Genomic DNA, 25,475 nt, shown 5'->3' on the forward strand with positions numbered 1-25,475 from the left:
GATACTCCAACATATACACCACATATACGAGACACTCCCACATATACACCACATATAAGAGACACTCCCACATATACACCACATATACGAGACACTCCCACATATACACCACCTATATGAGACACTCTCACATATACACCACATATACAAGACACTCCCACATACACCACATATAAGAGACACTCCCACATATACGAGCCACTCCCACATATTTGAGAAACTACCATATACACATCACATATACAAGACACTCCCATATATACACCACATATACAAGACACTCCTACATATACAAGCCACTTCCACATATACGAGCCACTCCCATATATACACCACATATATAGGAGACACTCCCACATACACCACATATAAGAGACACTCCCACATATACAAGCCACTCCCACATATACATCTCATATACAAGACACTCCCACATATACACCAGCTATACGAGATACTCCAACATATACACCACATATACGAGACACTCCCACATATACACCACATATAAGAGACACTCCCACATATACACCACATATACGAACCACTCCCACATATACAAGCCACTCCCATATACACCACATATATGAGCCACTCCCACATATACACCACCTATATGAGACACTCCCATATATACACCACATAAAAGAGACACTCCCACATATACACCACATATACGAGACACTCCCACATATACGAGACACTCCCACATATACACCACCTATATGAGACACTCTCACATATACACCACATATACAAGACACTCCCACATACACCACATATAAGAGACACTCCCACATATACGAGCCACTCCCACATATGCGACAAACTACCATATACACATCACATATACAAGACACTCCCATATATACACCACATATACAAGACACTCCTACATGTACAAGCCACTTCCACATATACGAGCCACTCCCATATATACACCACATATATAGGAGACACTCCCACATACACCACATATAAGAGACACTCCCACATATATGAGCCACTCCAACATATACACCTCATATGCGAGACACTCCCACATATACGAGACACTCCCACATATACACCCCTAGCATGTTTTCCGGGTGTGCTGTTGCCACTTTATGCCTATCATATAGATAAAGGAATTCAGTCTGATGAGATTGCAGTATTTCCCTCCCTCCCTCTCACGCACGCACGCACGCTAGCACGCACGCACGCACGCAAAAGGCTGGACTTCAGTAAAATAAACACAGTTATGGAGGACCACATTTATCTATCAGTCCCATCTCGCTTCATCCTGGTCAAATCACTCTCACTTAATCTCTCTCTGTCTCTCTCTGTTTCTCACTCAATCTCTCTCTCTCAAGCCTTCCTTCTCTCAATTAGTCCATCTCTCTGCATCCCGGTCTGATTACTCTCTCTCGCTCTCTCCTTCTCTCATGAAAGTCCATCTCTCTGCATCCTGTGTGATCTCTCTCTCTATAGATATCCCGATAAGTGCTCCAGGCTAAATCTATCAATCACATAAGTGGGCAAAACTGGTGCATGAAGCAAATATTATTCATATCAGATACACTTTTAGTTCATTTGTAGATGGGCTGAAATATGTACACACAGGTGGAGCAGTTGAGGGACAGAGTGAACAAGGAAAGGAAGGAGTGAGGGGGAAAGGAAGATGAAGTGGAAAAGAGGGAAGGAAGATGAGTTGGGTGGAGGAAAGTGGATGGAAATAGGTTGGAGAGAGTGAGAGGATGGTGGAAAAGGAGAGGAGGATAGAGAGACAGCACAAACGGATGAGAGAGTAGGCCTCTGCAGTGATATAGCCTAGCTCTATATACAGTACACTACCTTATGCATTTCTGAATTTAAAAAAACAGCCAACCAGTCATTCACTTAATAAATCAGTGAAACCTGGCAAACACCTTTCATGCTCTGCTCCACTCCAGAACGCTATTAAATAGCGCGCTAAACGATGGATGATCACGACAGGCGGGCAGCCTTTTTAAGTCCAACTAGCCACTCCGTATTGTAACTGTTCCTTCCCACTGGACACACACTGATTGAATCAACGTTGTTTCCTCGTCATTTCAATTAAATGACGTTGAACCAACGTCGAATAGACGTTGAATTGACCTATGTGCCCAGTGGGTTGAGATCAACATTTCACACTGGAATACAAACCACGAATCACTGTCACACGCACACACACACGCAGGCAATCAAACACACACACACACACACACACAAGCATACACACAAAATGCCGGTGCCCAGCTTTTGAAATTGCCCAGCTTTTGAAATGGATGTTTGTCTTGAATCTATTAGTCGCTGCCACAATTTCGCAAGCAGCCCAACAGCCCAGTCACAACAATTATATGGAGGAAAAAGCACCATCAGACTCTCTGTGATTCCAATGTTCTGTAAATGACATTGTTCTGAAACTGACCGTGTCCCGGGGTTTAAAATTCATGGTGCATATCGCTACGTGATTTGCACTCATAACTTTACATGAACAAATAATGAAGGGTAAGAGCTTATCCCACAAAAACTCACCAAAGTTTGCTGGTACTGGAGCGACCGATTCTCGGCTTTGTCCTTTGCCGGCATCGTCGCAAAATCCTCATCCATATGACCTATCCACGGTGTGCATTCATTTATCACTCACGAGGTGAATGTTCTGGCCTTTAGACATCTATAGCCATCGATACATGTGCTGTGTAACAGGTTATTATCATAGCCTAATCCCTCCGCTGCTACTGAATAACTAGTGCGATCAGAGCCAGATTAGTTGCCGCATATGCGGGTTGTTTCAACGCCGATTCCCTCCTCCAAGCGTTGGTACAGTCGGTCCCAGCTGAGTTCGCAGGGAGCAGAGTTAATGTTTTGTATTTTGCAGGGGTGGTGCAGGGTCCAAGCACAATGACCTTACAATTATGTATTGTATTCGTTCCAATACCTCTTATCTGTCCTTGAATCTATCTTTCGGGGCTTCCGTGTTGTTTTGCCTGCAGCTGAGAACTGGTGCGTTATCATTGAGGTTTGGTCATACATAACCTTAGCTACACTTGTTTAAAGAATAGTACAGTAGCCCAAAGTACAGTTTATATGGGCCAGAAAAACACTAAACTGATCTTAAATCATTGTCAAGAAACAATTTCATCCAACCTCCGTTCAGACGACTAGATATGCTTAATTTTTGCTCAGTTAATTAAGAAGTAATTGACTTCATGATCACCAATTAACTATGTATTAAGGACTCCTGGAATATATGTAACTTGTGACTTTCTGTATAAAGACTAGTCCAATATCTCGCAGACATGTCGATTAAAACAAAATTATCATTAAAGCGCTAATTAATCCAGAATAGACCTAGTAAAGGACAGTCAACGTGGCTGATGGCCTAACAGTTTCTGGGAAAAGCAGAAAATAAATGAAGACATCTAAACTGTCCTGCGGTAATCCATTGTTGTACCCTAATACTGGCGCACTAGCATTCAGCACCATGGAGAACACCACAATCAGCGCAAAGTAAACAGAAGATAGTTGTCCGCTGATTTCAGCATCACTGCCTATGAACAGCACCGCGCACGACTCACAGACCCTAATGAATGAAGATGCAATACAACAGGCTACTTGTGTATTGAGCTGTGGGTGCAGGAAGGTCTGCTGAATATACATGTTATTGTTCCAATGGCCCTTTCACCTGAACTTAAATAGGTTATCAAATGGAATGTTACAGCAATACTGCTCTCAAGACTCTTTGGTATCGGCTAGTGAAATCATCCACTTATCGCTCTGGAGAATGGCAAAAAGAATGGAACATGCTCTCTCTTCTGGACAATTGTCCTTGCTGAAAGCAGGTTCCACACATACACTCGCTATTACTCATTCGCAGCCTATAATATACACAGGAGATACTGTCTGTATAGCCGCATCCAATTGACATGCATAGTCCATGGCTTCCTTGATACATAAAGCTACACTTTAGCCGCTGCTGTCTGCATGTGTGGTATAAATTGGATCTCAGTTCAGATAAGCAACGTCTGGGTCTAGGAGGACTGACTAACCATGGCCTGGCTGTATGCCAAAAATATCTCTCAGATGTACAGCACAGTAGCCATACAGATGACACAGCTATGCTTTTAACACACTGAGTGCTCAGGGAAAAGGGAACTGCAGTACAATCCCAATAACAGCATTTAGAACCAGTCTCTCCACAATGGATTAGTGGGGAATAGGGATAGATAAGTGCTTGGGGGACCAGGGCTGGAATAAGAGCCCTCAGCTCTGTTTCACCTAATAAAGTAAAGGCACTGTAATTCAAATGGATTATAGACTAGTTGCTATGCTGGTAGCTATGCAGGGCCATAAAGTACTAGCACATTGAGTTCATGCAGCGTTTTGAATCACCCAGTAAAGCTACAGCGTTCATTTACAGTACTGCTTTGTACACATCGCCATCCATCATCGCACAGTCAGTGAGTCAATCAGAGGAAAAAGAGACGTCAAGACGAACCATCAAAAGGCACTTTTTGACATCAGGACATTCTGAAGATGAATGGATCATTTAGTGCTAAAGATGAAGAGGGAGTAAAAGGTTTTCTTTTCTGTCGAGAGCAAGAGATGAGTGTAATGGGAGATTTGAATGGGTTGAACCAAGTTTCAAGACATTCATGAATGCTCAGTGGAGTTTTCCTTGACATTTGATTGGTTAAGTTTAAGCAAGTACCTCCAATTTATTAAGTTTAGGGTTAGAGTTGGGGTGGAATATGAACCAGCAACATTGTATAGCATGTATAGCATCCTGCGTGTTCTGCCCTGCACCCCATCCATCATCAACCTTCCACCTAGCGCAAGCTCTGCCCACTGACTGTTGAGCTTCAACCAATCACATTAGTTCGAACTGCCCTTAGAACAGGACAGAATACGGAAACATCTATCTGCTGAAGGACAATGGGATGTCATACCCCATATTCAAAACCGAATTTGTCAACTTTTGAAGATACTCAACATTGACCTTTCACTCTCCCAATCTGCATCCTACAAAACTGGGATATCGGTCACTGCATTTGTTCCTTATTAATATTACATGTTGTGGTTTTGAACTAGCATACTAAATATAGCTATATTCTGTTTGTTGTGCATTGCGTATTTATCATTTAGCTCCAGGCCTTTTGGGCCTTTGGGTATCAGTGACTTTGATATTTTATTAGATGAAAGACTGAATTCCCCTGAGAGAAACAGCCTCTGATTGGCTGAGACAGAAGAATTTCACTGCAGTATTGAGGCTGTTGATAGGCCGTTGGCACGGTAATGGAATTGGCTCAAGGCAGAGCCATCTATTTAAGCCCCGTTTCTAGTGGCAATTAAAATTAGGGCCAAATTAGGGCCAAATTCGAGCTAGTTCGAATGGAATTCTCAAATTCAAGCTGGGTTGAGGGAAACTCGGGCCAGCACTGCCCAGTTTCACAACTGGTGCCAGCTCGATTAGAATTCGGGCTGGTGACACCCTTACTATGCAACCACCAAGCTGATCAATCAATCAATCAAGTTTATTTTATATAGCCCTTCGTACATCAGCTAATATCTCGAGGTGCTGATCACTGCTTGATGCTGACACTGTCACGCCCTGGCCATAGAGAGGTTTTTATTCTCTATTTTGGTTAGGCCAGGGTGTGACTAGGGTGGGCATTCTAGTTTCTTTATTTCTATGTTTTGTAATTCTATGTTTTGGCCGGGTATGGTTCTCAATCAGGGACAGCTGTCTATCATTGTCTCTGATTGGGAATCATACTTAGGCAGCCTTTTTTTCTTTGGTGTTTGTGGGTAGTTATCTTTGTTAGTGGCACTATAGCCCTGTTAAGCTTCACGGCCGTTTCTTTGTTTCTTGTTTTGTTGGCGACATTAAAATAAAAGGAAAATGTACGCTCACCACGCTGCACCTTGGTCTCCTTCCGACGACGGCCGTGACAGAAAAGATTGGGGGGGGCACACAAGGAGATTGGCTGAGTCAGGTTGGAGACCTGAGCCAACTCCTCATGCTTACCGTAGGGAGCATGGTACTGGTCAGGCACCGTGTTATGCGGTGGAGCGCACGGTGTCTAAGGTGCGCGTTCACAGCCCGGTGCGCTACATTCCAGCTCCCCGCATCGGCCGGGCTAGAGTGGGCATCCAGCCAGGACGGATGGTGCCGGCTCAGCGCATCTGGCCACCAGTGCGTCTCTACGGCCTAGGATATCCTGCGCCGGCTCTGCGCACTGTGTCTCAGGAAGCTCCCGCTCTCAGGTCTGTTCAACGCTGGTCCGACCAATCGGATTCCACGCTTCAAGATTGCTTCGATCACGTGGACTAGGATATGTTCCGCATTGAGACGAACAACAACATTGACGAATACGCTGGTTCGGTGTGCGAGTTTATTAACAAGTGCATCGGTGATGTTGTACCCACAGCGCCAATTAAAACATTCCCCAATCAGAAACCGTGGATTGATGGCAGCATTCGCGCAAAACTGAATGCGCGAACCACTGCTTTTAATCAGGGCAAGGTGACCGGAAACATGACCGAATACAAACAGTGTAGCTATTCCCTCCTCAAGGCAATCAAACAAGCTAAGCGTCGGTGCAGAGACAAAGTGGAGTCGCAATTCAACGGCTCAGACACGAGAGGTATGTGGCAGGGAGACAATCAATCACGGACTACAAAAGAAAAACCAGCCCCGTCGCGAATCACGATGCCTTGCTCCCAGACAGACTAAACAACGTTTTTGCTCGCTTTGAGGAGAATACAGTGCCACTGACACGGCCCGCTACCAAAATCTGCGGGCTCTCCTTCACTGTAGCCAATGTGAGTAAAACATTTAAACATGTTAACCCTCGCAGGGCTGCAGGCCCAGACGACATCCCCGGCCGCTTCCTCAGATTATGCGCAGACCAGCTGGCTGGTGTATTTACAGACATATTCAATCAACCTTTATCCCAGTCTGCTGTCCCCACATGCTTCAAGATGGCCACCATTGTTCCTGTTCCCAAGAAAGCTAAGGTAACTGAGCTAAATGACTACCGCCCTGTAGCACTCACTTCCGTCATCATGAAGTGCTTTGAGAGACAAGTCAAGGACCATATCACCTCCACCCTACCTGACACCCTAGACCCACTCCAATTTGCTTACCACCCCAATAGGTCCACAGACGACGCAATCGCCATCACACTGCACACTTCCCTAACCCACCTGGACAAGAGGAATACCTATGTAAGAATGCTGTTCATCGATTACAGCTCAGCATTTAACACCATAGTACCCCCCAAACTCGTCATTAAACTCGAGACCCTGGGTCTCGACCCCGCCCTGTGCAACTGGCTCCTGGACTTCCTGACGGGCCGCCCCCCAGGTGATGAGGATAGGTAACAACATCTCCACCCCGCTGATCCTCAACACTGAGTCCCCACAAGGGTGCGTTCTCAGCCCTCTCCTGTACCCCCTGTTTACCCACGACTGCGTGGCCATGCACGCCTCCAACTCAATCATCAAGTTTTCAGACGACACTACAGTGGTAGGCTTGATCACCAATAACGACGAGACGGCCTACAGGGAGGAGGTGAGGGCCCTCGGAGTGTGGTGTCAGGAAAATAACCTCACACTCAATGTCAACAAAACAAAGGACATGATCGTGGACTTCAGGAAACAGCAGAGGGAGCAGCCCCCTATCTACATTGACGGGACAGTAGTGGAGAGGGTGGAGAGTTTTAAGTTCCTTGGCGTACACATCACGGACAAACTGAAATGGTCCACCCACACAGACAGCATGGTGAAGAAGGTGCAGCAGGGCCTCTTCAACCTCAGGAGTCTGAAGAAATTTGGCTTGTCACCAAAAACACTCAAACTTTTACAGATGCACAATCGAGATCATCCTGTCGGGCTGTATCACCGCCTGGTACGGCAGCTGCTCCGCCCATAACCGGAAGGCTCTCCAGAGGGTAGTGAGGTCTGCACAACGCATCACCGGGGGCAAACTACCTGCCCTCCAGGACACCTACACCACCCGATGTCACATGAAGGCCAAAAAGATCCTCAAGGACAACAACCACCCGAGCCACTGCCTGTTCACCCCGCTATCATCCAGAAGGCGAGGTCAGTACAGGTGCATCAAAGCAGGGACCGAGAGACTGAAAAACAGCTTCTATCTCAAGGCCATCAGAATGTTAAACAGCCATCACTAACATTGAGTGGCTGCTGCCAACATACTGACTCAAATCCAGCCACTTTAATAATCAAAAATTGATGTAATCAATTTATCACTAGCCACTTTATATTACATAATTTTTACTTACCCTACATTACTCATCTCATATGTATATACTGTACGCTATACCATCTACTGCATCTTGCCATCTTAATGTAATGTATCACTAGCCACTTTAAACAATGCCACTTCATATAATGTTTTCATACCCTACATTACTCATCTCATATGTATATACTGTACTCTATACCATCTACTGCATCTTGCCTATGCCGTTCGGCCATCACGCATTTATATATTTTTATGTACATATTCGTAATCATTCCTTTACACTTGTGTGTATAAGGTAGTTGTTGTGAAATTGTTAGGTTAGATTACTTGTTAGATATTACTGCATGGTCGGAACTAGAAGCACAAGCATTTTGCTACACTTGCATTAACACCTGCTAACCATGTGTATGTGACAAATAAATTTGATTTGATTCGGACCAGACAAAAAGTGCTCTTCACTGACGAGTCGCGGCTTTGTCTCACCAGGGGTGATGGTCGGATTCGCGTTTATCGTCGAAGGAATGAGCGTTACACCGAGGCCTGTACTCTGGTGCGGGATCGATTTGGAGATGGAGGGTCCGTCATGGTCTGGGGCGGTGTGTCACAGCATCATCGGACTGAGATTGTTGTCATTGCAGGCAATCTCAACGCTGTGCATTACAGGGAAGACATCCTCCTCCCTCATGTGGTACCCTTCCTGCAGGCTAATCCTGACATGACCCTCCAGCATGACAATGCCACCAGCCATACTGCTCGTTCTGTGCGTGACTTCCTGCAAGACAGGAATGTCAATGTTCTGCCATGGCCAGCGAAGAGCCCGGATCTCAATCCCATTGAGCACGTCTGGGACCTGTTGGATCGTGGGGTGAGCGCTAGGGCAATTCCCCCCAGAAATGTCCAGAAACTTGCAGGTGCCTTGGTGGAAGAGTGGGGTAATATCTCACAGCAAGAACTGGCAAATCTGGTGCAGTCCATGAGGAGAATCACTGCAGTACTTAATGCAGCTGGTGGCCACACCAGATACTTACTGTTACTTTTGATTTTGACCCCCCCTTTGTTCAGGGACACATTATTCCATTTATGTTAGTCACATGTCTGTGGAACTTGTTCAGTTTATGTCTCAGTTGTTGAATCTTGTTATGTTCCTACAAATATTTACACAAGTTAAGTTTGCTGAAAATAAAACGCAGTTAACAGTGAGAGGACGTTTCTTTTTTTGCTGAGTTCATTAGATTTAATTGATGAGTTCTTAAGTTACCTTTTTGATTCACATGTCACATGATCTTAGGAGCAAAAGACCTGTAACTAACGTTTCAACCGCTATGGCAAATGTGAATGGTAATGGCACCGACTCCAGTCCAACCGTTACGGAGTCTCATGCGGTCACACTCCCCACATATCTTCAGAACCTCCATATGGTTCTGATCTCGGAATTTACAACTACCATTGCCACTCAGCTTAAAACTGCTTTGACCATGACCTGTGTGACTGCAGTGATCGCATAGTAGCCCTTGAGAAAACGGTTGCCTGTCTGACCGCCGAAAACCAAAAGCTGATTGACAAGACGAATGACCTGGAACCCCGTTCTCGCCGTTGAAATCATCGGTTTGTTGGTATACTAGAGAAACTTGAAGGAGGGGACTCAGTTAAGGTCATGTCAGACTTCTTTGCGGAGGTGCTGGGTCCGGCCATCATTCCATCACCCCCAAAGCTGGACAGAGCCCACTACTGAGCCCACTGCGGGCGGAGACGACATCTCTAAGCCTGTGTTATTCGTCCGTTTTCACTACTACTGTGACAAGGAGCGCATCCTCCAGAGGCAGGGCAGAGACCAGCTACACTTCTGCAGAATAAAGGTGTTCATCTTTCCTGACGTCAGCTCAAGTGCCTCCAAGAACAGAGCTAAATTCCTCGATGTGAAACGCAAGCTTCATGAGAAGAAAGTTCAATTCTAATGCTGCTTCCTGTCACGTTCCTGACCTTATTTTCCCTTATTTTGTATTTATTTAGTATGCTCAGGGCGTGAGTTGGGGTGGGTTGTCTATGTGTGTTTTCTATGTTGGGGTTTTTGTGTTCGGCCTGGTATGATTCTCAATCAGAGGCAGCTGTCAATCGTTGTCCCTGATTGAGAATCATACTTAGGCAGCCGGGGTTTCACGTGTGTTTTGTGGGTGTTTGTCTACCGTGTTAGTGTTTTCACCTGTTTTGGTTTTCTGCACATCGTTTATTGTTTTTGTATTTCAGTGTTCAGTTCGGTTTTAATAAATCATCATGAGCACTTACCACTCTGCATATTGGTCCGATCCTTCTCGCCTCTCCACGTCCGATGAGGAGGATGACTTAGACTATCGTTACACCTCCCTGCTCATCTCCACGTTGAACATGCCAGGGGAAGCTACAGTTCGACTCCCACGAGGACGCCCAGCGTTGGTTCGACAGTCACTTCTGAGCCGTATCTTGGATATATGACCTACTCTGATCTGTTTCACCTATCTTTGTGATTGTCTCCACCCCCCTCCAGGTGTCTCCCATCTTCCCCAGTATCCCCTGTGTATTTATACCTGTGCTCTCTGATTGTCTGTTGCCAGTCCGTCTTGTTTGTTCAAGTCAACCAGCGTTTCGTGTCTCAGCACCTGCTTTTTCCAGTCTCTCTTTTCTCGCCCTCCTGGTATTGACCCTTGCCTGTCCTGACTCCGAGCCCGCCTGCCTGACCACTCTGCCTGTCCCTGACCCTGAGCCTGCCTTCCGCCCGGTATCGTTGCCCCACCTCTGGTTTACTGACCCCTGCCTGCCTTGACCTGTCTATTACCTGCCCCTGTTGGAATATTAAACTATTGTTTATTCGACGTGGTCTGCATCTGGGTCTTACCTTCATACCTGATAACTATTTTGCCAGGTAGCATGCATAGCCTAGCCTACCCTCCAAGTCTAAGGTATGTTTAGATTTTTATGGCAGGGCCTTTTTCCACCTCTTGCCATTCCTTTTCTACTCTGCATAAACACTACTGAACTCTGATAAAAATGACTAATACTGTCTTGTGTGGTCGTTATTTAAGCTACACGTTTGAGAGGTCTTTTTTATTTGGCTAGATGGCTAGCATAGTAATGCATGGCTACAATTCCAGGCTTTTGTAGAGCTTTTCTTTTATCGTTTTTTCATCTAGATACTTACTGAATGCCTTTTCACGCCTTTTTTATGTCCAATTGATCATTTGTACATGTATAGATACTCAGCCCATTTTCTTTTTTGTAGTAGGGTAACATACTGCGGGACACTTATTTGTCCATCCTTAAGACACATTCCACGTGTTGCACTTATTGAAGACTCCCCGAATCAGGACAGTTACGTTTTACTGTTTGTTTATCTGTTGACCTACTTTACTGTTTTGTGAAGGCCTTTCAATTGTATTTCATTACTCGCGCTATGGAGCCTCTCCGCGTTAGGATAGGAATGTTTTCTGTTTATATGCACCAAAGCTTCGCAAAAACGTCAACCTGCTGTCTCCATTCGCTGGGAAAGGAGACGTTGGGTTTGGGTGGGAGGGGAGGGAGGGGGAGTGACCTTTTTTGGTCATTTTTATTTATTTTAAAATGTTTTTAATCAGTTTTCTCTGTTATCTTTGTAAATGCTTGGTCTGTTTTCACACCTTTTTCCTTTCAATATTTTAGATGGCTAATGACGGTAATAATAGTAATATTGGTATAGGTAGGCCTAATCCTATAAAGTTTTTATCTTGGAATACTAAGACAATGAATAAACTTGTCAAGAGGTCTAGGTTCTTCTCCCATTTGAAAAAGATAAAAGCAGATGTGGTATTTTTACATTTACGCATTAAAGATCACTCAAGGCTACAAAACACCAGGTTCAGTCAGGTTTTCCAGTCAGACTTTAACTCCAAAGCCAGAGGGGTTGCAATTTTGATGAGTAAAATACTAAATTTCTCTACTATTAATGTTATTTCAGACAGTAATGGGAGATATTTAATCATAACTGGCACCATTTGGCACACACCTGTAGTATTGGACAATGTATATGCTCCCAATTTTGATGATGTTGAATTTGCCAATGGGTTGCTGGGGAAAATCCCTTCTCTGAACACCCATCTTTTGATATTTGACAGGGATCTGAATTGTGCTATTAACCCGGCATTAGACCGCTCCAACCCCAGAACTATGTCTCCTATGTCAAAGTCCTTCTTAGATGTTATGGCTCAGAATGGGTGTGCAGATGCCTGGAGATTTCAGAATCCCCAGGCAAGATAGTATTCTTTCTTTTCACATGTACACCATTCTTTTTCTCGTATTGACTATTACTTTATTGATCACAAGTTACTTCCAAATGTCACCTCTTCTGAATATTTACCCATTGTAATTTACCCCTCGACAGACCTATCAGGAAAAACTCATACTCCTCACTGTTGGAGATTTAATGATCTTCTCCTGTCTGATGCAGACTTCTGTAATGTTTTCTCCACTTCTATTGATCATTTTATTTTTTCAAATCAGACAAGCTCAGCCTCTCATTCTCTCTTATGGGAATCACTTAAGGCCTATCTTAGAAGATAAATTATTTCTTATTATTCTCATTTAAACAAAACTTGGAAAGCTAAACTAGAACTCTCTAAAGCCATCCTTGATGTAGACCAATCTGAATTCCATATTTTGTCCACTACAGATGCAGAATGGTTACAATTGCATTCACGTGGTACCTACTATGAACATGGCTACAGGGCAAGTCGTCTGCTCGCACACCAATTCAAATGCAGCGCTGCTACTGGTCTGATTCACCAAATGAAAGATTCCTCTCATAGCTTGATTTCTGACCCTACGGGGATCAATGACACCTTCAAATATTTCTATTCCTCCCTGTATATGTCTGAATTTCCATCAGATACTGCCAATATGACTACATTTTTGGGTGAACTGGAGACTCCCACAGTTGAGGCTGAAACTGCAGATGACCTTGATTCTCCTCTCAGCTTTGAAGAAGTTATTCAGTCTATCAGGTTAATGCAGAGCAGCAAAGCTCCAGGGCCTGATGGGTTTCCAACTGAGTTCTTTAAGAAATTCTATACCAAGTTAGCCCCTTTACTTGTATCTATGTATAATGAGTCACTTGAACGTGGCTCGGTGCCACCTACCCTAACACAGGCTTCAATAGCTCTTCTCCTTAGAGGGGAAAGACCCCACTTCCTGTTCTTCATTTAGGCCCCTAAGCCTCCTTAATGTGGATGTAAAGGTGCTGGAGGAGGTGATAGTGAGGCCACTGGAAGTAGTCTTACCAGGACTCATATCAGAGGAACAAACCAGCTTTAAAAAGGACAGATACATATTCATTTTTTAATATTCGAATGCTGTTTAACATTATTTATTATAAACATTTCTCTAACTCCCCTGAGGTGGTAATCCCCTAGACGCAGAGAAAGGATTCGACAGAATTGAATGGGAGTACTTATTTGCTGTTCTTAAAAAAAATTGGATTTGGGGACAAATTTAGCAAATTTAGCTGTCTCTTGTAGACAGTTGAAGTCGGAAGTTTACCTTAGACAAATACATTTAAACTCAGTTTTTCACAATTTCTGACATTTAATCCTAATAAAAATTCCCTGTCTTAGGTCAGTTAGGATCACCACCTTATTTTAAGAATGTGAAATGTCAGAATAATAGTAGAGAGAATGGTTTATTTAAGCTTTTATTTCTTTCATCACATTCCCAGTGGGTCAGAAGTTTACATGCACTCAATTAGTATTTGGTAGCATTGCCTTTAAATTTTTTAACTTGGGTCAAATGTTTCGGGTAGCCTTCCACAATAAGTTGGGTGAATTTTGGCCCATTCCTCCTGACAGAGCTGGTGTAACAGTCAGGTTTGTAGGCCTTCTTGCTCGCACATGCTTTTTCAGTTCTGCTCACAAATTTTCTATAGGATTGCGGTCAGGGCTTTGTGATGGCCACTTCAATTCCTTGACTTTGTTGTCCTTAAGCCATTTTGCCACATCTTTGGAAGTATGCATGGGGTCATTGTCCATTTGGAAGACCCATTTGCGACCAAGCTTTAACTTCCTGACTGATGTCTTGAGATGTTGCTTCAATATATCCACATAGTTTTCCATCCTCATGATGCCATCTAGTTTTGTGAAGTGCAACAGTCCCTCCTGCAGCAAAGCACCCCCACAACATGATGCGGCCACCCCCGTTCTTCACGGTTGGGATGGTGTTCTTCGGCTTGCAAGCCTCCCCCTTTTTCCTCCAAATATAACGGTGGTCATTATGGCCAAACAGTTCTATTTTTGTTTCATCAGACCAGAAGACATTTCTCCAAAAAGTACGATCTTTGTCCCCATGTGCAGTTGCAAACTGTAGTCTGGCTTTTTTATGGCGGATTTGGAGCAGTGGCTTCTTCCTTGCTGAGCGGCCTTTCAGGTTATGTTGATATAGATACTTTTGTACCTGTTTCCTCCAGCATCTTCACAAGGTCCTTTGCTGTTGTTCTGGGATTGATTTGCACATTTCGCACCAAAGTACGTTCATCTCTAGGAGACAGAACGCATCTCCTTCCTGAGCGGTATGATGGCTGCGTGGTCCCATGGTGTTTATACTTGCATACTACTGTTTGTACAGATGAACGTGGTACCTTCAGGCGTTTGGAAATTGCTCCCAAGGATGAACCAGACTTGTGGAGGTCTACAATATGTTTTCTGAGATCTTGGCTGATTTCTTTTGATTTTCCCATGATGTCAAGCAAAGAGGCACTGAATTTAAAGGTAGGCCTTGAAATACATCCACAGGTACACCTCCAATTGACTCAAATTAGCCTAACAGAAGCTTTTAAAACCATGACATCATTTTCTGGAATTTTCCAAGCTGTTTAAAGGCACAGTCAACTTAGTGTATGTACATTTCTGACCCACTGGAATTGTGATACAGTGAAAAAATCTTCCTAAACAATTATTGGTGAAATTACTTGTGTCATGCACAAAGTAGATGTCCTAACCGACTTGCCAAAACTATAGTTTGTTAACAAGAAATTTGTGGAGTGGTTGAAAAACGTGCTCTGTTTTCTGCTAATTTTGATCCCATCCTTACGCAAATTAAATCTGACTTTCAGAGATGGGGTAGCTCACTACTATCACTTATAGGACGGATTAATGCTGTAAAAGTGAACAGTTTACCCGAATTCGTTTATCTATTTCAATATATCCCATTGTTTTTACCAATGTTTTTTTTTAAGTCAATCAATCAGGCTTTTACCACATTTATCTTAGGAGGAAAGGTACCTAGAGTCAGTATGTCTTTACTTCAGAGATGCAAGTTTAGTGGAGGGCTTGCACTACCCAACTGTTTATACTATTACTGGGCAGCCAACTTTCAGAAATGTCTATTCTGGTTACATGCTCCAGATACCCCATGGTGCCACATTCTTGTATTTCTGTTTCTCTTCCTGCATTACTCTGCTCTTCTCCCCCAGCACCCCCCTCTCCCTATACTGGCAATCCTGTAGTGCTTTCCAAACTTAAGATTTGGTACCAGTTGCAACTGCATTTTAAATTCTCCTCTGCATCTACTCCTCTGCATCTACTATGGGTCCTATTGATAAGAATCTTATCTTATTCCCTGTTTCCCTAATAAATAATGCTTTCTCTTACTGGACAAGGAAAGGTATTAAGTCCTTCCAAGACTTACAGTACTAGTCAAAAGTTTGGACACACCTACTCATTCAAGGGTTTTTCTTTATTTTTACTATTTTCTACATTGTATAATAATAGTGAAAACATCAAAACTATAAAAGAACACATATGGAATCATGTAGTAACCAAAAAAGTGTTAAACAAATCAAACTATATTTAATATTTGAGATTCTTCAAAGTAGCCACCCTTTGCCTTGTTTTTTTCTTCTAGTTTTCCCAACCTGGCATCTAAATACTCTTTGCCTCCATCTCACTTTTTCCGTTACCTTCAAATTAAGCATTGTGTCTCCTTCTAATTTGCTGGCTTCCCTGCTCCACCCCCTTGCCAACCCTGGGATGGTTAATTGACTCTATGACCTTGACAGAAAGCAGTCATTTCTCAGATCTGTGTATTATGTCATGAGACAAACACTCCACCAACAAAACTAAATCTGCTTGGGAACGGTAAATAGGTGTTGAATTCACACAGGAGTGGTGGGATGAGGCGATTGATAGAGTACGCTCCACTACATATTGTGCTCATCTTGGTCACATACAATTTAAGGTTTTACATAGAGTGCATTTTTCCATATCCAGATTGTCTGAAATATATCCAAATGTAAATTATGATTGTGATACATGTCATGTCTCACCATGTGACCTTTAGTCATGGGATATGGTAAAATATTTGTACTTACATTGATGTACATTTTGTAAAACTTGAATAATAATAAATTTAAAAAAATAACCATTGTCGTCTCGGGCCATGCCAATATATCCTCCAAACCATGGCTTCTCGGGCATTATCACTTAACTATGTAACGGAATGTGTAGAATTAGAACAATATTAAACGTTCTAAAAGTTGGCCCAACTCTCTGAATACATGGCGCTGGCTCATGGTAATGGAACAAAAGAACCCCAGGCCAACAGAATCACCGGCCTGCACGCATACGAATACCTCTATATATGAATGGGCAAAGCCATCAATCATGTGACACCATTCATTCTTATGTGAAGATTCAGTAGCACATTGAAACCAAATGACCTTTGGTTAAACTGGCATATCATAGACGGGTTAGCTGGCAAAGTCACGAAAAACAATGTGCACGCTTCAATGGGGCAGAAGTCTGTGTTGTTATGATTCTGAATGGCTAGATAGCTAGTAACTACGACAAGAAGCTGCCATATGAGGAATCTTAGGTGGCTCGTTTCAGCTAGTTTTATCTTGTTCTTGATATCATGTCTTGTTTTGACTGTTGTCACATCTATGCTAATATGGCTAAAATTCGCTAGCTAGCTAACCAACAACTGTAACAATGTATTTGAGAGTCAACAAGTCCTCATTGTGTAAATGTATTTGTTTCCAATAAACTTTAGACTAAATATAGTTTACATGACAATCTAAGCCAATCCTGTGTGTTTTGCCCTATATTTGCTGAACAACCACCCCATCTATGGAGACGCGCAGTTTGAGCTACTCCAGGAAGTGACGTAGCAGGCTAACTCAGTGCTGCCCCCTCTCATTGAGTAACTCAAGTTGAAGGTCGACCAGGGTACTGCAGGCTGCCATTAGCAACTAAATGATCCTTACAACCAATGTATAGTGTGAATTACACCATGACATTCAGAGGTCTCTATTGGGAAGACAAATATTTGGGGGGCCTAATAACAAAGACACCATTTAAACGGTCAAATTGATTTAACTTTTAATGTGGCATGAACACAACCAGTCATGATAAAATAATTCCGGCATCCAAACTGCATGCATACTCGCGCCATTTGACGAATGGAAATAGGCATCTGTTACAAAACACCACAATGTGTTCTTAATGACATTCAGTGATTGTCATTGATTAGGCCTATATTAAGTGAAGTGTCTTGCTGGCAAATTGACCTTTATGCAGCTTGAAAAGTCTGGACACCTGAAATGGGGCTGAAACTATCCCGGGAAAAACGGGATGGTCACCCTAACACACACGGTCAACTTACTAGACTAAGCTACAATGTGTATTACCATGAACTTCTAATAGGCCTATCAGTAGCCAGTGATGTTGTGGTAAAACAAATTGGTGGATAAACTCTGATTGCCAGTCGCAGTAAAAAATAAGTGTGATGTTTACCCTCCACTAGGCCTACACCGCTTCCGGTAGCCTACTCTCTCAGCTGCGCGACAGGTTATATTCCGCCCAAACTATGTATGCCATGGGCTCTCCAACTCTGTTCCTGCAGCTACCCGGTGCTTAATTTGGGAAACCAAGTGATATCTGTTTGGGGACATTAGATAGTAACATGTTTTCGCAACCAAACATATTTCGCTAAACTGTTGATAACCCCTCTGCACGCTCAAGAAAGGAATAAAGGAGAGAGAGGAGGAGATGGAAATGCATGGTGGTGAGATGAGCTATTCTGTATAGCTAAAGGTAATGTCACCCAGTTAATTATGAAAAATCCCTATTATTAGACTACTCAAAATCAAATACAAATTCATTATAATCTGGAAACTACAGAATGTCATTAGGTTTTCCAAGTGGGTCAAACCATTTAAAAACATTTAAATCTCTCTTTTTCTGTAGTTCCTACAATTTTGTAGTTCCTACAAGGGAACTACAAAATGTCATTCGCATTTCAAAGTGGGTCAAACCATTTAAAGAAACATAAATAAAATCTTCAGATAGGATCATACTTTCTCAATGACGTCATTCACCTTTTTCTCAGAGACTGCATCTGAGTCAATGAGTGGGTTCAATTTCAAAATATGACATACCAGTCTTAGAAGACTAATAGCATTTTCATTTCCTATCAAATGTTACAGGAAATATATAAAGGGAAGTCATCTGAGCGAATAAAATAGCGTTCTCGTGTGCGTAATTTCAAGAGGAACCACCGCAGCAATGGACCTTTTAAGGACCTTGAGCTCTTACAACGACTTGATGCGCAAAGTAGAATAGGATGCATAACCACCTGTACCTCTTCTCACAAGTGTTTTGTGTGTAAATAAAAGATGCCAAGAGAGATGTATGCTATAGGCCAATGTCACTACAATGACAATTATTTCATCTTTGGGATAGAAACATTTTGTAGCTTATCCAGAAAATGCAATATGATGCCGATATATATATATATATATATATATATATATATATATATATATATATATATATATATATATATACTGTATAGAAATAACCAAATGATTTGCCCTTGAGCATGAACACATGACTGAAGTTAAATGTATAATCGATTGATACATGATGAAAACAAAATGATTTGACCCATTGTTCTCGTCTTCACGGGGGAAAGATAGGATCCTAGCGTCGGTAATAGATGGACTAGGGGTAGAAACAGGTTACCAAGGGCTCATTCATAGCTTACTCACATTTCCCTTCTCTGGCAGTTCGGTTTCTCTGGTGTGCTTCTCCTCTTCGAGGCTACGGTCCCTAACTGTCAGCTGCGCTCCTCCATCTTTCGTGTGACAGAGTGAATCAAAATGAGGACTATCTCCGCGCGTTCTGCGCATAAACTCCAACTTCAAAGCTTAAGTTTTCCCCCTGGATCAGTTGTCATGTAATCCATAAGCAGAGGCACTCTCCTATCTCATTCACTCTTCTCCGCGGGTAAACGTGATAACCGGTGGCCTGTTGCTGGTGCCTTGACTGGTTGGCGCGAAAAGAAAAACAGCACCCCAAACTTCTGCGTTTATCCGCGTCGATGCGCATGCCTTTAGACAGCGGCTGCATCTGAAGCCTGCGACAGCGGAGCTATCCGGTCGAATGTGTTTGACTGTGACCGTTATTTTTGGCATAAATTTGTATTCTATAAATAAAGCTGCAATAGGCTAGTCTCTTTCCCGCGGGGCACGAGTTGAGTACCATGTGTCCATGATGCAATGTGGGTTTCGTCTGTGTCAAGCGTTTCCCATTACCTCCTTACCTCCCCGTGAAGAAAGTCCAGACGTGTTTGTCATTACCGGGAGCTGGTGGTGCGTTCTTCTTAATTCGCCCGCGCCATTCGAGTTGTCTGCAAATAGATAGAAAGACATGGAGGGAATATCATTGTCTGTCTGTCTGTAGCCATCTGTGTGTCTGTCTGCAACCTGCAACGGCGTAGACTCAACACTCAACTCCACACACAGCCTGCCAGCCTACACACAAACAGCTTTTCCCTGCAATCTCACAATCAATAAGCCTAATTCTATGTAAACAATTCTTTCTATTTTTCTGCATAGGTTATCTAAGCTAAGCAGAGGCGATTTTAGCATGTAAATGTTGGTGGGGCAAAAAAACATATATTTTTTAGATGCATGCCAGCAAAGACACTACACAACACTAAATAATACATTAATTGCACTATAACGCTGACAAACAGTGCTCACAGACTGTTAGGACCTACATAAAGCTGTCCCAACAGCAGAGCTTTTCTTTCCAGCACAATGGAGTGAATCCTTACCACCGCTACACCTGGCTATTGATTAAGACATTAATGAGCGAGCGACGACGGACGTAGTCAATATAACTATGTGTTCAGCACTTTTATAATGTACAGTGACAGAATGCCTAACATGGGCTGCTCTTACAGTATTTCCCCTGTACACCAAGTCAGAACAGTAGGATAAATAAAGGGGACATTACATAGGCGGAAATCCCAGGGGGGACGGGGGGGACACGACCCCCCCATCTTGGGAAAAATATGATTTGTCCCCCCCAATATATCACTGTAAACATAACTATGTAATTTCAATAATATTAATAATACGCAATGAAAGCACTTGTGCTGATTATAGACACTTAATAGCGCATTTAAATTTCAAAAGATTGCGACCCCCCCCGCCCTTTGCCTCACAATGGTTTGATCCACTGCCAGTTCTTTAGCTGGCAAGGTAATAAAGGGTTCGTATCTACTGTCCGAAAGGGACATGTACGTAACTGACGTGAGGTTAATCCAGTCAATCCATAGCAGGTCCATAGCAATGTTATTTATTTATTTTTATGTTGGCAGGGTTCACACACTAGTTGAATTTGCAGAGCTAGCGCGCAAACTAAAGCAAACATTAACTATCAAGCTAGCTAGTACCTATTCCATTTATGTGGCGTCGTCAAAGATGGAATCTTTGCTATCGTCAGTTTATTCCAAGATCAGCATGCAGCTGTAGTGCTTCGACGTCCCTGTGATAAGGTTAGCAATAAACTGAAGTCCAAACTGAACAGAACAGAACTACACTCTCTTCTACCATTGTCTTAAATATATATAATGGTCTCGTTGCAAAAGATAAATTGTCGCTAGTGAACTTTTTTTATTTTATTTTATTTCACCTTTATTTAACCAGGTAGCAAAGATTATAGCAAACACACAGAAACGGAATTGGTGCTCGCTAGCTTTACAAATTCAGCTATTGTTGGAAGCCAGCCAATATGAAACAAACTATTTAAATTACAAAAGGTTGCAGCATGTGTTGTGTAAATGTGTGTGTGTGCAGCTAGGCCAGCCAGCCAGCCAGGTAGAAAAATGGCAGAAAAAAGTAAGAAGACGGACATCAGAGTATTTGTCAGTACACCAAAATGCATAGTAAGAACTCTAGTATCCTAATATCTCAAAGACTAGTTGATAAAATGTTCATAAGAAAGAAGTGAAATGCTAATGGTAATGTTTCACAATGATGTCATTAGGCAGAGCAGGCAACAGATGGCACACAGACAGCAGAGCTGGGGACAGATATGCAGGGACAGACTGGCAGAGACAGGGAGTCTCAGGTAAGTTTGTTGAGTCTTTGTTTGGCAACATTATGAAAGGTTCTGTCACGTTCCTGACCTATTTATGTTAGTTTTTGTGTGTTAGTTGGTCAGGACGTGAGGTTGGGTGGGCATTCTATGTTATCTGTTTCTATGTTGGTTTTGGTTTGCCTGGTATGGCTCTTGATTAGAGGCAGGTGGTTTGCGTTTGCCTCTAATTAAGAGTCATATTTAGGTAGGGCATTCTCACTGTTTGTTTGTGGGTGATTGTCTCCTGTGTCCGTATGTATGTTCGTACCACATGGGACTGTAGCGTTTGTTTGTTTCGTTTTCGTTTCGATGTCGTCTGTTACCTGTACGTAAGTTTATGTTTAGTTATGTAAGTTTATGTTCAGGTCTCGTCAACGTCGTTTTGTTATTTTGTAGTTTTGCAAGTGTTTGTTTAGTTTCGTGTTGCCATCTTTATCGTTGTGTTAATAAAGATGGCTTATTTCCCAAAGCCTGCGTTTTGGTCTGAGGATCCTTCTCTCCTCACCTCTTCCGAGGATGAGGAGAGCGTCACCCGTTACAGAATCACCCACCAACACGCTAAGACCAAGCGGCAAGGGAAAACGAAACGGAGTAAGGGACAGGAGAGAAAGGAGCAATGGACATGGGACGATGTTTTGGATGGAAAGGGTTGCTACACTTGGGAGGAGATCCTGGCTGGGAGGGATCGCCTCCCATGGGAACAGGTGGAGGCATTGAGGAGAGCAGAGGCTACCTGGGAGAGGAACCGGAGCTATGAGGGAACGCGTCTGGCACGGAAGCCGAAAAAGCCCGTAAGTAATTCCCAAAAATTTCTTGGGGGGGGGCTAGGAGATAGTGGGCCAAGGGCAGGTAGGAGACCTGCGCCCACTTCCCAGGCTTACCGTGGAGAGCGGGAGTACGGGCAGGCGCCGTGTTACGCAGTAGAGCGCACGGTGTCTCCTGTACGAGTGCATAGCCCAGTGCGGGTTATTCCACCTCCCCGCACTGGTAGGGCTAGATTGGGTATTGAGCCAGGTGTCATGAGGCCGGCTCAACGCGTTTGGTCTCCAGTGCGTCTCCTCGGGCCGGCATACATGGCACCTGCCTTACGCATGGTTTCCCCGGTTCGCCTACATAGGCCGGTGCGGGTTATTCCACCTCCCCGCACTGGTCGGGCAACCGGGAGCATTCAACCAGGTAAGGTTGGGCAGGTTCAATGCTCAAGAGTGCCAGTACGCCTCCACGGTCCGGTATTTCCGGCACCACCTCCCCGCCCCAGCCTAGTACCTACAGTGTATACACTACGCACTAGGCTACCAGTGCGTATCCTGAGCCCTGTTCCTCCTCCACGCACTCTCCCTGTAGTGCGTGTATCTAGCCCGGTGCCTCCAGTTCCGGGCCCACGCACTAAGTTACCTGTGCGTCTCCAGAGCCCTGAACCCACTGTATCTTCTCCCCCTACTAATCCTGATGTGCTTGTCCTCAGCCCGGTGTCAACAGTGCCGGTACCACGCATCAGGGATAGAGTAGGCTTTGAGAATACAGTGTGCCCTGTCCCTGCTCCCCGCACTAGTAGGAAGGTGCTTATCATTAGCACGGTGCCTCCAGTTCCGGCACCACGCACCAGGTCTACAGTGCGCCATATCCGGCCAGAGCCATCCGTCTCCACAGCGCCATCTGAGCCATCCGTCTCCCCAGCGCCATCTGAGCCATCCGTCTCCCCAGCGCCATCTGAGCCATCCGTCTCCCCAGCGCCGTCTGAGCCATCCGTCTGCCAGGAGCCTACAGAGCCGTCAGCCAGACAGGAGCCGCTAGAGCCATCAGCCAGACAGGAGCCGCTAGAGCCGTCAGCCAGACAGGATCTGCCAGAGCCGCCAACCAGACAGGATCTGCCAGAGCCGCCAACCAGACAGGATCTGCCAGAGCCGCCAACCAGACAGGATCTGCCAGAGCCGCCAACCAGACAGGATCTGCCAGAGCCGCCAACCAGACAGGATCTGCCAGAGCCGCCAGCGAGCCATGAGCAGTCAGAGCCGTCAGAGCGCCATGAGCAGCCAGAGCCGTCAGAGCGCCATGAGCAGCCAGAGCCGTCAGAGCGCCATGAGCAGCCAGAGCGCCATGAGCGTCGAGAGCCGTCAGCCTGCCATGAGCGTCGAGAGCCGTCAGCCTGCCATGAGCGTCGAGAGCTGTCAGCCTGCCATGAGCGTCGAGAGCCGTCAGCCTGCCATGAGCGTCGAGAGCCGTCAGCCTGCCATGAGCGTCGAGAGCCGTCAGCCAGCCATGAGCATCGAGATTCGTCAGTCAGCCATGAGCTGTCCTTCAGCCTGAAAAGGCTGGATACCCAGAACTGCCCATCAGTCCAGAGCTGTCTCTCTGTCCGGAGCTGCCTTTCAGTCCGGAGTTGCCCCTCTATCCTAATCTCCCTCTCTATCTTCATCTATCTCTATATTCTTATCTATCCCTCTTTCTTGATTTATCTCTCTGTCCCGGTGTTGTCCCTATTAGATATGTTGTTAAGGGAATTTTGTGGGGGTCAAAAGAGGGTGGACATTCTTGGAGGGAGGAAGTTAGGATGGATTATGGTGGGGTGGGAACCGCGCCCCGAGCCTGAACCACCACCGTGGTTAGATGCCCACCCAGACCCTCCCCTAGACTTTGTGCTGGTGCGTCCGGAGTTCGCACCTTGTGGGGGGGGGTACTGTCACGTTCCTGACCTATTTATGTTAGTTTTTGTGTGTTAGTTGGTCAGGACGTGAGGTTGGGTGGGCATTCTATGTTATCTGTTTCTATGTTGGTTTTGGTTTGCCTGGTATGGCTCTTGATTAGAGGCAGGTGGTTTGCGTTTGCCTCTAATTAAGAGTCATATTTAGGTAGGGCATTCTCACTGTTTGTTTGTGGGTGATTGTCTCCTGTGTCCGTATGTATGTTCGTACCACATGGGACTGTAGCGTTTGTTTGTTTCGTTTTCGTTTCGATGTCGTCTGTTACCTGTATGTAAGTTTATGTTTAGTTATGTAAGTTTATGTTCAGGTCTCGTCAACGTCGTTTTGTTATTTTGTAGTTTTGCAAGTGTTTGTTTAGTTTCGTGTTGCCATCTTTATCGTTGTGTTAATAAAGATGGCTTATTTCCCAAAGCCTGCGTTTTGGTCTGAGGATCCTTCTCTCCTCACCTCTTCCGAGGATGAGGAGAGCGTCACCCGTTACAGGTTCTCAATTTTTTGGACTTGTAAAATAGGGACATAATTGGAAAATGCCATGGATACCCCCACTCTCAACTTAAACTGGTGACTAAACTAAGATTTGTTTACGGCAATGGTATTGCTGTTGTGATTAATTGTGTAGTTTTGGGTACCGGTAGTTAGGAGTACGGCAAACACCTTAATTATTTTCTAGGAGACAGGCTGAGTCAGTTAGGGGGGTGAAAGGGAAAGAGCCAGGGGGAGAGACTTCAGAGGACAGTGTCACAGCCACGGCAGGACCAAGTGTCACCCTTGTTGCCAGCAGCACCAGTATAGGGGACAGTGGCACAGCATTGTCCAGTTACCACAGTGATGGCACAAAACCATATCAGCCACACCCACAATTTATAGAACCGCAAACTCTTGCCAACAGAGTGTTGACGTTTCAAGAGAGATGGTTTCGCGATTTCCCCTGGCTACATTATAATCCATCAATAAAAGGAGTGTTGTGTTTTCACTGTAGCCAAGGGTTTTCAAGCCAGCCATCTTTTGGCCAAAGAGCTGATGCTGCCTTCATTAGTGCAGGATTTAGGAACTGGAGAAAAGGCATTGAAAAATTCA

At 44.3% G+C, this 25,475-nt stretch overlaps 1 protein-coding gene across 8 annotated transcripts in view; it reads right to left on the reverse strand.

Moving 5' to 3' along the window:
- The window catches only part of LOC129823961 (chloride channel protein 2-like), a 100,656-nt gene extending 80,612 nt beyond the window's left edge, over positions 1-20,044 (reverse strand). For 6 of the 8 annotated variants that reach the window (XM_055883128.1, XM_055883125.1, XM_055883127.1 and 3 more), the window contains exon 1: positions 19,317-19,863. In XM_055883128.1, coding sequence (XP_055739103.1) covers positions 19,317-19,457 — 141 coding nt within the window. In that variant the 5' untranslated portion in view covers positions 19,458-19,863. The other 2 variants (XM_055883130.1, XM_055883129.1) reach the window with 2 other exon arrangements.
- Between the last annotated feature and the right edge of the window lie 5,431 nt (positions 20,045-25,475).

This window comes from Salvelinus fontinalis, chromosome 26 (assembly GCF_029448725.1).
Source record: "Salvelinus fontinalis isolate EN_2023a chromosome 26, ASM2944872v1, whole genome shotgun sequence".
NCBI lineage: Eukaryota > Metazoa > Chordata > Actinopteri > Salmoniformes > Salmonidae > Salvelinus > Salvelinus fontinalis.